General features: G+C 39.6%; 1 protein-coding gene across 1 annotated transcript; it reads left to right on the forward strand.

Annotated features, from left to right (window-relative positions):
• The first annotated feature begins 472 nt into the window (after nt 1-472).
• On the forward strand, nt 473-16,511 carry LOC124112324 (sodium-dependent glucose transporter 1A-like). The gene is made up of 3 exons (XM_048389394.1): nt 473-664; nt 13,311-13,596; nt 15,191-16,511. The coding sequence occupies exons 1-3, from the start codon at nt 524-526 to the stop codon at nt 16,249-16,251; spliced, it is 1,488 nt and encodes a 495-aa protein (XP_048245351.1). The 5' UTR covers nt 473-523; the 3' UTR covers nt 16,252-16,511.
• The last annotated feature ends 1,143 nt before the right edge of the window (nt 16,512-17,654 follow it).

Raw genomic sequence — 17,654 nt, forward strand, 5'->3', positions numbered from 1 at the left:
CATTCACTTTATTTACACAACATTTACCACCGGTAATACACCCACTTCATTTTTACAACATTTACCACCAATAATACATTCACTTTATTTACACAACATTTACCACCGGTAATACACCCACTTCATTTTTACAACATTTACCACCAATAATACATTCACTTTATTTATACAACATTTACCACCGGTAATACACCCACTTCATTTTTACAACATTTACCACCAATAATACATTCACTTTATTTATACAACATTTACCACCGGTAATATATTCACAGCATTTTACTTTACCATCGTTAATTCATTCAATGCAAATAGTATAATAAATATTCCTATCACATATTTAATAAACGATGAACAGGTATATGCCTCGCACGAAATTCCGAACTACCACATGTTTAATGCATATTCTAAACAATCAATAACTCCCACATCTGGAGCCCCATTGAAGTATAAATGTGTGTCATTTCCCGCGTTGTTGCTACACGTGTTCTTAAAATTGCGAGGTAATAGTTGACGAGGAGACATGGAGACAAGTGTAGCTGTTGGATCGCGTTCATCGCAAGAGTCAGACCAAAGCCGACGATGGACAAACAAACTGAAGTCCACACTTTACAGGAAGAAGTTTCTATACACGGCATGCCTTTTGTTCGCCAACTTTATGTCGGTAAGTCAATTGAAGCTGTTGCACACGAGTTCAAATTACACAAACGCACAATTTGAAATCTTCAAACCTTGTTGATAACATGATATCGGTTTCCCGTACACGGCTTGCACTGAACTGGTCACAGCTGGCTTGTGTTAGGAGGACGTGCCACCTAAATCTGATGTACACTGTAGGCAACATATTTGCCAGTATGACAAGATAATCGTGTATCCTAATTACAGTAAACTACGGTTATAACGAACTCAAAGGGACCACTAAGTTTAGTTCGTAAAAACCGTAGTTCGTTATAAGCATGTATACAGCATATATACATCAAATGGTCGGGACTAAAAATAAGTTCGCTATATCCGTCAGTTCGTTATAAGCGTGTTCGTTATAAACGTAGTCTACTGAGGTAATTTTATCTTTTCCAAATCATCAACATTACATAAAACTTGATACCTTTATTAGGACCTTGACTGTGTCTCATGGCCATTCAGAGACAGGATATGTACATTCTCCGTATGTTTAAACCAGGAAACTAACTAGGACCTTGACTGTGTCTCAAGGCCATTCAGAGACAAGATATGCACAATCTCCGTATGTTTAAACGAGGAAACTAACTAGGACCTTGGCTGTGTCTCAAGGCCATTCAGAGACAGGATATGTACAATCTCCGTATGTTTAAACGAGGAAACTAACTGGGGCCTTGACTGTGTCTCAAGACCATTAAGAGACAGGATATGTACAATCTCAATATGTTTAAACGAGAAGACTAACTAGGACCTTGACTGTGTCTCAAGGCCATTCAGAGACAGGATATGTACAATCTCCGTATGTTTAAACGAGAAGACTAACTAGGACCTTGACTGTGTCTCAAGGCCATTCAGAGACAGGATATGTACAATCTCCGTATGTTTAAACGAGGAAACTAACTAGGACCTTGGCTGTGTCTCAAGGCCATTCAGAGACAGGATATGTACAATCTCCGTATGTTTAAACGAGGAAACTAACTAGGACCTTGGCTGTGTCTCAAGGCCATTCAGAGACAGGACATGTACAATCTCCGTATGTTTAAACGAGGAAACTAACTGGGACCTTGGCTGTGTCTCAAGGCCATTCAGAGACAGGACATGTACAATCTCCGTATGTTTAAATGAGGAAACTAACTAGGACCTTGGCTGTGTCTCAAGGCCATTCAGAGACAGGACATGTACAATCTCAATATGTTTAAATGAGGAAACTAACTAGGACCTTGGCTGTGTCTCAAGGCCATTCAGAGACAGGACATGTACAATCTCCGTATGTTTAAATGAGGAAACTAACTGGGACCTTGGCTGTGTCTCAAGGCCATTCAGAGACAGGACATGTACAATCTCCGTATGTTTAAACGAGAAGACTAACTAGGACCTTGACTGTGTCTCAAGGCCATTCAGAGACAGGACATGTACAATCTCCGTATGTTTAAACGAGGAAACTAACTAGGACCTTGACTGTGTCTCAAGGCCATTCAGAGACAGGACATGTACAATCTCCGTATGTTTAAACGAGAAGACTAACTAGGACCTTGACTGTGTCTCAAGGCCATTCAGAGACAGGACATGTACAATCTCCGTATGTTTAAACGAGGAAACTAACTAGGACCTTGACTGTGTCTCAAGGCCATTCAGAGACAGGACATGTACAATCTCCGTATGTTTAAACGAGAAGACTAACTAGGACCTTGACTGTGTCTCAAGGCCATTCAGAGACAGGACATGTACAATCTCCGTATGTTTAAACGAGGAAACTAACTAGGACCTTGACTGTGTCTCAAGGCCATTCAGAGACAGGATATGTACAATCTCCGTATGTTTAAACGAGGAAACTAACTAGGACCTTGACTGTGTGTCATGGCCATTCAGAGACAGGACATGTACAATCTCCGTATGTTTAAACGAGGAAACTAACTAGGACCTTGACTGTGTCTCATGGCCATTCAGAGACAGGACATGTACAATCTCCGTATGTTTAAACGAGGAAACTAACTAGGACCTTGACAGTGTCTCATGGCCATTCAGAGACAGGACATGTACAATCTCCGTATGTTTAAACGAGGAAACTAACTAGGACCTTGACAGTGTCTCATGGCCATTCAGAGACAGGACATGTACAATCTCCGTATGTTTAAACGAGGAAACTAACTAGGACCTTGGCTGTGTGTCATGGCCATTCAGAGACAGGACATGTACAATCTTAATATGTTTAAACGAGGAAACTAACTGGGACTTGCGTGGCCACATGGACGACTGGGAATCGATATTCGATCGGGAACAGTTGATAAGAGTTGTGACTGTACATGTTTGTTAAACTCAAGGTACTTGCTCGTGAAACGACATATGGGTAATGTGGTAGTTTCGTTGAATGATAAAGATTCCATGACTAAATATATGTACTATATGTGTTTCCCAATCGATAATCTCCGTGAAGTTAAAGCATATATTACAAATGTAATCGCTGGGATCAATTTAAGCAAGTTCAGATACGTGTTAGCTTTTTTACCAAATACCTTTGGCATAACCCTATGACATAACATATTAATGAAAGACATGGTTCTAAATATCAGGATAATATGTATTTTTTATATTTTATTAATGTACTGCTTTACCTGATGCCCTCAAGATAATATATTCCACTTATATGAGCCACAACCTCGGTCTAGTATATAGTTAATGTATTGCAGACACCAATGTCGAAGTTATACAGGCCACCTGTGAAGATCCGGGTCAGAATAGGTCTTTTGTAATCAATGCATGCCTTAAAGGCGACGACGCTTGTCGTAAGAGGCGACGAACGGGATCGTGTGGTCACTGACTTGGTTGATGCATGTCATTGTATCCCAATTGCGTAGATCGATGCTCATGATGTCAATCACTGGATTATTTGGTCCAGACTTGATTATTTACAGGTCGCCGTCATAGGGCTAGAATATTGCTCATTCGCTTACATTCTTACTCACTCTACGTATGGCAAAAGTGCGTCAACTAAAAGTGCTCCCGATTATCAGATTGAAGCACCTTACTAACAATACAAGGAACATTTACGATAGGTCAAAGTAGTCGTGCAATTTCCATAGTGATCATACCTATATATGTACCTATACCACGGAGGGACAATATTCATCAGCTATTGTACCAACATAGTCCTGGTATATACACCTACATGTAAAGTTATGGACGATCTGTTTCAATATGGCTTCCTTACACGCACCGTATCATTTTGTCGATCTCAGTGTTGTTCATAACTGATAATGATTTTAGTACTTTGAAATCTCTCAGATTGTCCTGTTTATCATGTCATGTTTATAGATCGCCAATAATTTACATTACTTAGACTCAATAATTATCATTTCCCATTGTTTTGGCAACATTTGTGTAAACTGTACAATAGTTTGAAAACTCCTCAATACATTGACAATGGCCTACGATAACACTCGCGTTAAGGGATCGCTATTGCAATATTACAAATTCATCATTCGGATGAAAACAGAACTTGAGAGTACAACAATAGTTTATTTTCTGGTTACAGATCCTTGTGTTCAAGTTATATCAATCATATTGTTCACATGTGTACATATGTCATGCCTTGTTCACCACCCATACTAAAAACTTTCAGATTGAGGTTTGTTTTTCCTCTCCCTGAATACAAGTTACATATTAACATGACCCCCTCGCCCTAAATAAATAAACAGTAAACGTGTTCAAATGAACAAATAGAACTGTAATTTTTCCTTACCCCCTCCAGATCTCTCCGGCCTCTAATGACCAGTCTCCCCAGTCTCCCCTAATGACCAGTCTCCCCAGTCTCGCCTAATGACCAGTCTCTCCAGTCTCCCCTAATGACCAGTCACCCCAGCCTCCCCTAATGACCAGTCTCCCCTAAAGACCAGTCTCCCCAGTCTCCCCTAATGATCAGTCTCCCCTAATGATCAGTCTCCCGAGTCTCCCCTACTGACCAGTCTCCCCAGTCTCCCCTACTGACCAGTCTCCCCTAATGACTAGTCTCCCCTACTGACCAGTCTCCCCAGTCTCCCCTACTGACCAGTCTCCCCTATGATCAATCTCCCCTAATGACCAGTCTCCCCTAATGACCAGTCTCTCCAGTCTCCCCTAATGGCCAGTCTCTCCAGTCCCCCCTAATGACCAGTCTCCCCAGTCTCCCCTAATGACCAGTCTCCCCAGTCTCCCCTACTGACCAGTCTCCCCGTCACCCCTACTGACAAGTCTCCCCTAATGATCAGTCTCCCCTAATGACCAGTCTCCCCAGTCTCCCCTAATGACCAGTCTCCCCAGTCTCCCCTATTGACCAGTCTCCCCTAATGATCAGTCTCCCCTTATGACCAGTCTCCCCTAATGACCAGTCTCCCCAGTCTCCCCTAATGACCAGTCTCCCCTAATGACCAGTCTCCCCAGTCTCCCCTAATGACCAGTCTCCCCAGTCTCCCTAATGACCAGTCTCCCCAGTCTCCCCTAATGACCAGTCTCCCCTCATGAACGTATATATTCATGCTTCCCTTGCCATGACTAGAGGTATCTACTCAGGCGAACAATTAAATTTATCTTGTTTTCGTTATCAGTGTCCTGTTAAGGGCTTATGACGGGAAGTACGTTCCGCAAGCCAACTAATGTTAACCCATCCACCCATGAGGAAGTAACGGCTACCGAACCCGGACATAAATCTTACAACTAAATAATATAAGTTGTAGCAGTATCACATGAAGCAAAGAACTTAACTATTAGATTGATAGACATCATTGACTGTGACTTCGTGCACGATTAAAGAATTGTGTCAACGTCTTCAATCAAATTTGCTTGGACTGCCTATTTGTTGAAACGTAGCACCCCTTTAACTGACATGACTTGTTTCAACTTGTCATCAGTAAGTGTAAGAACCATTCACTGCATATGTTTTACTTGTCATTAGTAAGTGTAAGAACTATTCACTGCATATGATTTACTTGTCATTAGTAAGTGTAAGAACTATTCACTGCATATGATTTACTTGTCATTAGTAAGTGTAAGAACAATTCACTGCACTTGTTTTACTTGTCATTAGTAAGTGTAAGAACAATTCACTGCATATGATTTACTTGTCATTAGTAAGTGTAAGATACATTCACTGCATATGATTTACTTGCCATTAGTAAGTGTAAGAACCGTTCACTGCACCTGTTTTACTTGTCATTAGTAAGTGTAAGAACCATTCACTGCATATGTTTTACTTGTCATTAGTAAGTGTAAGAACTGTTCACTGCATATGATTTACTTGTCATTAGTAAGTGTAAGAACAATTCACTGCACTTGTTTTACTTGTCATTAGTAAGTGTAAGAACTATTCACTGCATATGTTTTACTTGTCATTAGTAAGTGTAAGAACCGTTCACTGCACCTGTTTTACTTGTCATTAGTAAGTGTAAGAACCATTCACTGCATATGTTTTACTTGTCATTAGTAAGTGTAAGAACTGTTCACTGCATATGATTTACTTGTCATTAGTAAGTGTAAGAACAATTCACTGCACTTGTTTTACTTGTCATTAGTAAGTGTAAGAACCATTCACTGCACTTGTTTTACTTGTCATTAGTAAGTGTAAGAACTATTCACTGCATATGTTTTACTTGTCATTAGTAAGTGTAAGAACCATTCACTGCATATGTTTTACTTGTCATTAGTAAGTGTAAGAACCATTCACTGCACTTGTTTTACTTGTCATTAGTAAGTATAAGAACCGTTCACTGCACAGAATCAACTTTGAATTTATTTAATGCAAGAATAATTCACTTTAGATTTAAGAAATATGTCAGCTGTAAACTGGCATGTGGTCACATGAATCTTACGCCGGAATAATATAAGTTGTAGCCGTATCACTCGGGTTACTGCCACACAACCAGTTATATCCACACAATCTTACCGACTCCCCAACAACCAATCTATATTCACGGCCGAACTTATGGGCATGGCCTCAGCCCTGCATAACAACCAATCTAAAAACAACAATAAAATCCTAATTCTCACCGACTTCCTTAGTGGACTACAAGCCCTCCAAAACAAAAATACCAAAAAACGACCTAAATTAATAAACCAAATACTTAAAAGCTCCAACGACCTAACAAAAGCAGGCAAACAAATAACCTTCTTGTGGATCCCCGCCCACGTAGGAATTTACGGCAACGAAAGCGCCGATAAAGCAGCTAAACTATCTCTCAAAATACCAGAAATAAGCCTAAACCTACCCATCTCAAAATCAGAAATTAAAAGTGTAAACAAACAAAAAATAACCAAAAAATGGCATAATCAATATCAAAACTCAAATAGCCAAATCAAAAAAGTGCTCAGAAAACCACTAGCCAAACCTAAAATCCTAAACCCCTCAAACAAAATTGACAGATTAATTACAAAACTCCAAACAGGACACACTAACCTAAATAACCACCTAAAAAATCTTAAAAGGCACACCGCAGGCAACTGCCCCCACTGCAAACAACCCGAAACCACAGAACACGCACTCATTCACTGCACCCACTACCAAACACACAGAACCACACTACAAACCACCCTCAATCTAAATAAGGTTCCTACTCTAGATGAAATACTAAACCCTCAAAATAAACTAGAAAACTTCAAGGCCCTAGGCGTATTCCTAATCAAAACAGACATAATTAAGCGCATCTAAAATCTAATTAATCTACCAATCCAAAATCCAATAAACATACAAACACCCACCTCACCCGGCTACCTTAGTTCCCTCCTCCTCCCACCTCGGCATTTATTCCAAATTTAAAAATTCCAAAAATTCAATATAATTAAGCAACCCCTAAAAGCCCCCTCTTGGGTTGCACACACCACTTTCACCCTTTTCGGAATACACTAAATGGTCTGGCCAGGCCCGTGTGCGAAATACGCTACAGTCGGAAAGCGCACGTTAAATCTTCTATATCAGTCAGTCACTCGGGTTACATGGGGTTTTATGTGTCCCGCGTTTGGTTTAAAACCACCCGCCAGATGAAAACCTGGTATAAAACCTAACGCGGGACACATACAACCCCACGTACCCTCGTGATCCTGCTACAACTTATAATGTACCCCGCGTTATTCTGCGTCAAAGAATGTATCTTAAAGACTGCATTTGTAAAAGAATTAAAACAAATTAATGATAGAAAACAGCTGTTCGAATGAAATGAGGTTAACTTGTATGGTGCCACGTGACTTTCAATGACTCGGGAAAAGCGTGTTGTTTTTTGTTATTCTCCCGATCAAAAATCCTCCGGCTCGTGGTATAAAATCTTACGCGGGACTCATAAAACGACATGAATCCCTCGTGATACTGCTACAACTGATAGTATGTCAAGGACATGTTGGTAAACTAACGGTACAGAAGGCTTTATATCTGCCATCAATCACACATCTGTGACACAGTCGACAATAGAAGCCGAGAAGAGCGATTTTCGCATTCTCGCATTCTCGCCCCAGGTACAAACCTAAATTAATTTTCAAAACGCGACAATTGGTCAATTGTTCTCACATTTGTCATGCTTTGTTTAATTTTGTCACTTTTGACTTTGTTCAGTAAGGGCGACAACGCGACAATACCAACATGTCCCTTCTAGAATGCCATACTTGACTTTGTCAAGCGGTGTGAGTGTGCCTAGATACAGAAGGCATTCAACACGACGTTATCAGTCAGGCAGCGTCTCGGTATATCCGCTCAGTGAATACAGTTGTACAGTTCAGTAGCTTGTATCAGAGGCCATGACACAAATCACACGGTCTCTGCTGGTATGTTTTCTGTGTGGTTGAAGACGGATTATATACGAGGCACACACCGTTTCCTGCACAACCTGGTGACAGTGAAAATGCCATTTTATGAATATAATGAGTGTGTGTCAACGTGACATTAATCAATGGATTGTTTTTGTCTGAGTCGATTATTACTAGAGTGACGTCATACAACTGTTATAATGCCGAGTGTGTAAAAAAACAGTTGGTTTGTTTTTTAACGCCGCACTCGGCAATATTACAGCTATATGACGGTGGTCTGTTAATAATCGAGTCTAAACCAGACAATCCAGTGATTGACATCATGAGCATCGATCCATGTAATTGGGATCGATGACATGTATCAACCAAGTCAGCGAGCCTGACCACCCGATCCCGTTAGTCGCCTTTTACGAAAAGCATAGTCACTTTTTACAGCAAGCATGGGTTGCTGAAGCCCTATTCTACCCCGGAATATTTACGGGACGTTTTAAAAAAAAAAAAAAAAAAAGTAAAAAAAAGAAAGAAAAAAAGAAAGAAAAAAGACACAGGTGTACAAGGACACATATTTGGTGTTTGCAAAAAACCATTGTGTATATAAGGTACAACGTGTACAGAGACTCGTATCGCAACACATTGTTGTCCATATTGTTTGAGATAAACGTGTGAATACCCGTCCATATGTAAGTAATCCAGACACCATTGTTGACCAACAACAGTCATTGGTTGATGCAATCTCTCTCCTTTCCGTAACCGTAAAGAAGTCTCGGCTGTGAATGTTAGTATTAGGGCGACTGGTCCCGTAGTCCCATAATATTTATACGTGACCCCGAGGTCATATTTCGAAATGAGACTGTGCTAGGATATCTGCCCATGTGACCAGCTCGATTACTAGAACGATATTTGACTCTGCAATGTTCAACTGCAGACCTTGGCACCATCAATAAGCTGTGGACAGTTGTTTGTCTAGCATCTGGTTTCCAAGGCCAACTCATGAAGAATATCCTGTAACATCTCAAAGAAGAAATTATCAAATCGTTTGAAGCTGCAAATATTATATCGCACAATGCTCTTATATTATATCGCACAATGCTCTTATATTATATCACACCATGCTCTTACATGTAGTTATAATGATGTCCACAACACTGGCTCTGTCCAATGGCACACGAGCAGTTTTCTGCAGAAACCCTCACTTCAGAATATTCTGTCAGGAAAATCTGAAAATATATTGAATCTTGGAAGTTCTACTAATAAACACTAAAAACATAGTGCCCTGTCACATTTATTTTATTTTAAAAGATATAACTAAAATAAAACTAAATTTGTGTTGCATGAAAGTTTGGTGCATGACTATGTTTGACACAAACAACAATTTCTATAAACAAAACCAAAACCATTTGCATTCATTACCGTTGCAATGAACATCATATAGTATATAGACTAACCTTAATAATCTCATTTAATTAGATAGATAGATAGATGGATAGATAGATAGATAGATAGATATTTTATTCGGTATTTTAGGCCACATGGCCCATTGTACAGGTGACATACATGATCTATAAAAAGTATCTGACAGAATATATGCTTTAACAATATGGCTAATGAACGTATAACAGCAGAGTTCTTGGATTTTATAAGACTGATCATTAACATCTTGTTTTTATGCCTATTGTTATACATTGGAATATACTTTTCTCTAAGATGTTCATACTTATCACATACTAATAAAACATGAAATTTAACCTCAATTTATCCTAATTGGCAGTTTTTACAGATACCCATTTCACCGTCCCTTTTTTCACATCTACGTCTAAAATTTACACTGAAATTGTGTAATGACACTCTGAATTTACATAATGCCCTAACAAGCGATTTATCATATCTTCTCTGGTTCTATAGCAGATTTGATATCCTTGTAATGGCTAAGGAAACAAGAAGAAGATATACTATCGTGCCAGTTTTGACTATACATATCCTGTAACCTTTTTTTTTAAAGGAGTATAAGAACAAATTTGTATCCCCTACATCTTGCGCCACATGAAAATGATAAATATCTGATATTGGAGACCCAATTCGTTTTGCCTTTGTCGAATTCAAGTCGAATATCTTGAATGAGGCGAGTGCTCTGTTCTTAAGTTCAGGAAACAGAGATTTGGTAGCATGCAATAAGTCGATGTAGATAAGACGGTCGTCGAAGGCCTCGAAGCTCCCTCGCCTCACGCTAATTATATAGGTACCGCCAGCCTTCTGGAAACTGAAACACGATCTCAAGCTCTTTTTATGGCAAACCATGACTTAAAATCTCAGGTATATAAAAAGACTTTTAAAGTAATCCTTTTTGTAGGCGAGCGCTTTCTTCAGGCCATATGTGTAACGTCACATCAGGCACGCATTATGAATTCTTATATATATATATATAATATTATGTATGTATGTATGTATGTATGTATGTATGTATATGTATATCGTACAGATATTATGTTGTCAGTACCGAATTCTTTCATATCATCTTGTACATGTTTTCTCACCCCTTCCAGTTATGAACAGGACATTTTATAGAATGGTGTAGGGTACCAATGTTTTGATTTTATCCTCAACGCGGGTGGTTCACAGGATCTATTTTAACATTAACCTTTGACTATATGTTATTTTACTGAAGGTGAAGGTGAAGATTGAAGTTGGGCCGATGTGATCAGTAAATCTAGCGTCCCAGTACGTTAATTGAAACAAATGGCCCATAAATTAACATGTACGTGTATAGACTATGATATATGTGGGTAAAATAACTTATGAATGTCTCATGACCGTGGTATAGGTACATATGTAGGTTGGATAATTATGGAAATTGCATGACTACGGTGACCACTTTTTTAAACTGAGGCGATTTTGAAAGCAATATGTCTCTTTCTTGGCTTTCAAGAATATCTAAGAGAATTTCATAAAGGAGTTAGACTTAGAATGACAGCAACCGTGAACATTTGCTGTGAAAATAGTCAAAACTCATAAGTTGATAGAAAAATAGACATTTGAATGGAAATTTTGCACCCATCCTGTGTCTTCAGCGACTAACGTTTTATTTCCTTTTCCATGTAGTTAGCCCCAGGTTACCGACCTTGCGAGTTTCAGTGCTTATGTCATCTGTTATCTGCTCAACTATTCACTTATATGTTCCTTATAATGTTAGCTGGAGGCAAAGTCATGTATGTGGTATGCAGTTGTTGGAGGTTTTGTTACGCACAGGATTAGGTTTACAATCATAAAGGCAGTACAATGGGTCAAATATGTGGCAGCACCAACAATAATAGGCCCTATTACACAAGTCACTGCACTGAATTTGTCACAGTCTTGAGTTGTGAACCTGCTCCGTTCTTGAATCCAGGAACCAGTGTTGGAAGCAGGCAGAACAGTCGACAAGAGACAGGTATTCCGTCAACACTGGGCATAGTTACGTCGCAATTCAGATCGTAGAAGACTTTGAATCGCCCTCGTCTCTCTCTTATACAGGCACGACCAGCTTTCTAGAAACTGTAACCAAGGGAAGCATCTCGAAACATGTAGTCAGTCCCTGAAACTTGCCCTAATAGATGGGTAACTCTCCGCACCCCGGCTGTCGCATACCACTGCCAGCTCGTCATAATTTCTGCCACAACCAATCATCAGAAATTACCTTACAATTCAATTCTACGCAATAATTTTTTTTTTTTTTTTTAAATAACACTATTCTCATGTCTTAATAATACCTTGCCATGTTAGTTTGATGTTTAATGCAGGATTCCAGCTATATGACGGCAGTCTGTATATGATCGAGTCTGGACCAGACAATCCAGTGATTGATAATCATGTTGCCCTGTATAGACAATCTGTCCTGCCATTTCTCGTCTCATCTTTGTTGTACTTCGCAATACCGTCTCAGTGAGAGCGTTTATGTTAAGACATTTGCCATATTAGTCTATATGACGTGTACCACCTCCGTGGTCTGGTGGACAGAGCGTATGCCCTGGGGAGCGGAAGGTCGGTGGTTCTATCCCCTGACGGCGTCATAGCAAAATACGTTAGAAGATAAGAAAAGGACTGGTTGGCTGGGAGTTAGTATAATGTGTCTGAGTGGTATCTCCACGAGATATGGTATCTTAGTGGGCTGGCACTATAAATCTGACAGAAGTCCGGACCAGTACAAGCAGCCATGCACGTTGCTGAAATAATCTTGAATGCCAACCTCATCTTACCAGACGAGAATTCGTTTTGGAAAAGGATGCGTTTCATTCTTCACAGTCTGGAATCTCTCCGCGGAGTGACCATAGGTCAAAGGGGGTCATCACTGTTGGACCTACAGCTTTTCACATTACATCAGCACCTTCCTATCAGCTTAGAGAACGATAGCAAAATTAATTTTATGAGAATTCATTTCGTTCAGTTTCTAAAAACTCTTCTGATTTCAGGGTTGGATAAATGGCCAGAGAGGGCCTTAACTGTTTTACCTACAGCTCATCGCATTACATCAGTAGCTTCCTATCAGCCTAGAGAATGATGGCAAAATTGAGGATGCATTTAGTTCACTGTCTAAAACCTCTTCTGATTTCAGGGTTGGATAAATGGCCAGAGAGGGCCTTCACTGTTGGACCTACAGCTTTTCACATTACATTAACACCTTCCTATCAGCCTATAGAACGATGGCAAAATTGAGGATGCATTTCGTTCACTGTCTAAAACCTCTTCTGATTTCAGGGTTGGATAAATGGCCAGAGAGGGCCTTCACTGTTGGACCTACAGCTTTTCACATTACATTAACACCTTCCTATCAGCCTATAGAACGATGGCAAAATTGAGGATGCATTTCGTTCACTGTCTAAAACCTCTTCTGATTTCAGGGTTGGATAAATGGCCAGAGAGGGCCATCACTGCTGGACCTACAGCTCATCACGGGGACGGACTTGTCTCAAGGCTCCGCCTTCTTCACTGCTGCTGCTACTGGCGCTCTGGTTGGAGCCGTTGCTGGTGGAGCCATCTATGACCGGTGTAATAAATACCTGTCGTTGTTCATCTCGATGGCCGGGCATGGACTGACTGTCGCTGTCATACCACTGTGTACGCCCTACTGGCTTATGATTGCCGTGTTTGTAGCACATGAGTTCTTCCTTGGCATATTTAAAACAGGTTTGTGTTTTGCCTCCTATTTAGAACAGAATGGAACTTTATTCACAAAACCTTTTCAGCTGCATGAGATATAAACTGCCGGGCAAAAGATGGTGGCTAAGACAAAAAAACAAAAGAAATAATTATTCGATGGTTTGAAACGGGTACCATAAGCCATGTCACATACATCGTATCAATGATTATCTCACAACAGGCGACAGTTTTCAACCTAGTAACGTTTGAATTTCTTTGTCAATTCAAAGTATATATTTTTCACTCCCAGCAGTATCTATTGATGGCATAAATATATACATAGTGTTAATTTATACGTTGTGAGTGAGTATTGCTTTACGCTGCTTTTAGCAATATTCCAGCAACATCGTGACGGGGGACACCAGGAATGGACTTCACACATTGTACCCATGTCGGGAATCGAACCCGGGTCTTCGGCGTGACGAGCGAACGCTTTAACCACTAGGCTACCCGACCGCACCTAATTTATACGTAGACGTACATACATAATATGTACTCACATACAGATATAGTTTTCAGAGGACGCAGATATAAGGAGGAGAAAGCGTAGGGTATTTATTAGTTGGGTGGGATTTGAATGTCCTCATTATTAGAGCGCACATGTTTTAGAACTTCCTCAACTTTCCGATTTCATTTGTGCTGAATAGGTTGCACTCTTGAAGCATACTTGCATTTTCTTAATAGTGGGCCAAGAAATAGTGTTTGTAATCATGAAATGAAATAGAAAGCAATGCAAGAGTTATAATGCACAGACAGCGAAAATACAGGACACACAAAGACAGAAATGACGTTGTCAGTTTGCAGTCACTGTAACACAACATGACAGGTCTCTATGGATGGAATGAACATGATCACAATCAATGCCGCGTGTGTCCCGCATTGGACGCATCTGCAAATACAAGACACACCTGCACACGACGGCTTGTAGACTTCGTTTGACGTCAGGTTATGTCATTCGGTGTACGGTGCCATGTATATACCGAATGACGGTATGTACATGTGCGGTGCTAGGTCGTGTCGTTACACATTCTGCCTATGTCTGGGATTGAAGATGGGGTTTTAGCGTAACGGGCAAACGCATTAGCCACGAGGCTACCATGTGCGTCTTTGTTAACATTTCTGAACTCCTTGTGCATTGACGAATAGTTTGAGTTTCACTCATATGCATCCTATGATCACGCTGCACCTTCATTCCCAATTTGAAAAAGTAATTTTACACGAAATTTAGCGAACTTAGGCAAGAATTTCAGCGGCACCCATGTCTGTTGCATTTCTAGGATTGTTTGTGTTTGGCTCCTTTTGGAGTTTGGAGTTTCTTTTGCTCATTTTCTTTGACTTGGTTGATTGCGAGGCATCGTACCCCAAAATAATCTCAATCAACTAATAAACAACAAACGATAAAGAAACATAATGTAATCATTAATAAATCTAACGTTGAACTGGATATATTTGAAAATTATGTTATTTTACATGCATGTGAAAATTGGCAGTGACCACATTCCTTCTTTTTGACAGCTTAATGTGTTTTTATTAAAATGCAGATAAAATACGTGTATTCAATTGTATGAACTTATGTTTTCAGGTTGCAATGTGGAACTTGTCCGAGTGTGGGGAGTGGAGAGCAAACCTTATATGCAGGCTTTACATTTCCTATGGTCGTTAGGGGGAATTATCTCCCCTTTTGTCCTTGAACCGTTTTTAGCCGTCAGAAAAAATGGAGGTTATAACATAACACAATCTCCTGTCATGGGGACTGAAAACAGAACATATTTAGTGCAGGATTTCGTAAATGCATCAAATATATCATCGAATCATCAGCCTAAGACAAGAATCATTTGGCCTTTTTTGATGACTGGGATTCTAACGATCCTGTCGTCACTACCGTTCTTTATTGTGTTTTTATTTGCAAGACAGGATAAACATAAGGACATTACAAAAGCATTAGATGGGAAGAGACAAGGTAAAAGGTTGTCCCGGAAACTACTCGCTCTGACACTTGGCCTTCTGGGTATATTTTACTTCTTCCTGGATGAGGTTGAAGACTCGTCGGTGTCCTTCCTGGCATCATATGTGGTCAAGCAGTTCAAGTGGACAAAGGTCACTGGAGCAAGAATCACATCGGCGTTTTGGGCATCATACGCCTTTGGTCGTCTAGCTGCCATCTTCTTCATCACCTATGTATCTCACGTAAAGATATGTGGTCTATTCTTTTTCTTTTTAATCCTAGCTCAGGTTGGCATGATATTCGCCGGAATGTACCTGTCAACAGTATTCATATGGATTACAGCTTGTGCTGTGGGATTTTCAATATCAATCAGTTTTCCTGCGATGCTAACATGGATCGAGAAGGACTTTGTGCAACTCTCAGGAAAAATCATGTCCGTGATCTTCATAGCTGTAGGTCTTGGCGGAATGGTCAACCCTCAGATCATCGGTCATCTGATGGAAGTATCCAGTCCTCTCTGGTACAATTATATCCTGACCATTGAGAGTGTTCTGTTGTTCCTCAGTTTCCTGATGTTAGTGTGGCTGGTGAAGAACGTCCTGAGCAAATATCACTCATCCTACAATGTCACTGCAGATGATACGGAAGCAATTGAGGTACAGGTACCTCTAAATGACAAGCCAACCCTAGCTTCATAGTAATTCTTCACGAATTATTTAAAGGTTCTATTTGAATTGCTCAATCAATGCTGACCTTACTTGCAGAACGTACACTGCCTTCGCGTTTGATAAAATATAATAAACATTGAAAGTGATTGTTACATGTGAATAACTAACGAGCTAGGAGAATTACGGTTTATCTATCCCGAGGGATATAATCTCACAGATTATTTAATTCCGAGTTTCGAGTAAGTTATTCTCCTTTATACCCATAATCATACTGGCTCTCGATCCAATCCCATACCACCTTCGAAATTTCTAGCGGCTGTAACCCAAAGCAAATGTATCCCTACACGCAAAAACAAACGACGTTTTCACGACATATCGGATTGTGTGAAGTAGCTCGCTATTACCAAATTAAGTATGTTTGTACCCCTTACTCTTACACAAGAGATCATGCAAAACGTGAAAAACGTGTTGTTACATCTAATTCAGTAACAATAACAAATGCACGTATATATAATACAAATTTTGTAAATCTCAAAACTGACGTCGCCACGTTCACATTTTGAACTTGAGAGTTAAAAGGCCTGAAATTCAGTGTGTTTCATAGATAATTCCACCAAGAAGTCGTCACTCAATAAAATAACATTGGAACTGTTATTGATGATGCATTTACCTTTACAGAAAAATACCAATAGAATTTACAAAAAAAGTCAAAACAACGTCTCTATAGTTCACGTAAGCAAACGACTTTTAATGACAGCAATTTTACTCTTGTTCAGTTGTACAAATATTTTGTCAAAGCATCCTGTGTTTCTGCATGCCCAGTTGTTAAGGTTCTCTTTCTCTTTAAAACAAAAACAAATTATCTAAAATAATTAACATTGCCATCAAAATATCTGGAGTCCCTTCAGATAGTCTTCCTTTTTTTGGCCAGCGGCAAATTGAATACCTATGTGTCAAAATTGTCACAGACTCTGAACACTTCCTTTATAATGAATATAAACTTTTACCTTCACGATGCCGCTTTCAGATCCCGGTTTCAGAACGAACAGAGCATTAAAAGCATTCATTCAATGCAGCATTGCTATTTTACACAAAGAATTGCTAACAGCTTATAATTCATTCAACTATTATTTTTATCACATTTATTAATTTTATTTGTATGCTTAATCTACATTGTCAGTGTTTCTTTTTATGTCATTGTGTAAATATTATGTTATTAATTCTCTTTGTGTTTGTTTCATGAACATATGTCACCATATAGCTTCCGGCATCACATCAATTGATTTATACTAAGTTCCCTTTCGGGCAAATAAAGTAGTAGTATTTTTCTGTTCTTAGCACTTTTTAGTAACAGAGTAAATATGATTGCAGTGGAGCGTCAATGTTGCAAACTCTTGAGTTATTGTTGAATGTCGATTTTGCCAGTGGGTAGT

The sequence above is a fragment of the Haliotis rufescens genome, unplaced genomic scaffold (genome assembly GCF_023055435.1).
Source record: "Haliotis rufescens isolate VD_foot unplaced genomic scaffold, xgHalRufe1.0.p SCAF_8, whole genome shotgun sequence".
Taxonomy (NCBI): Eukaryota; Metazoa; Mollusca; class Gastropoda; order Lepetellida; family Haliotidae; genus Haliotis; species Haliotis rufescens.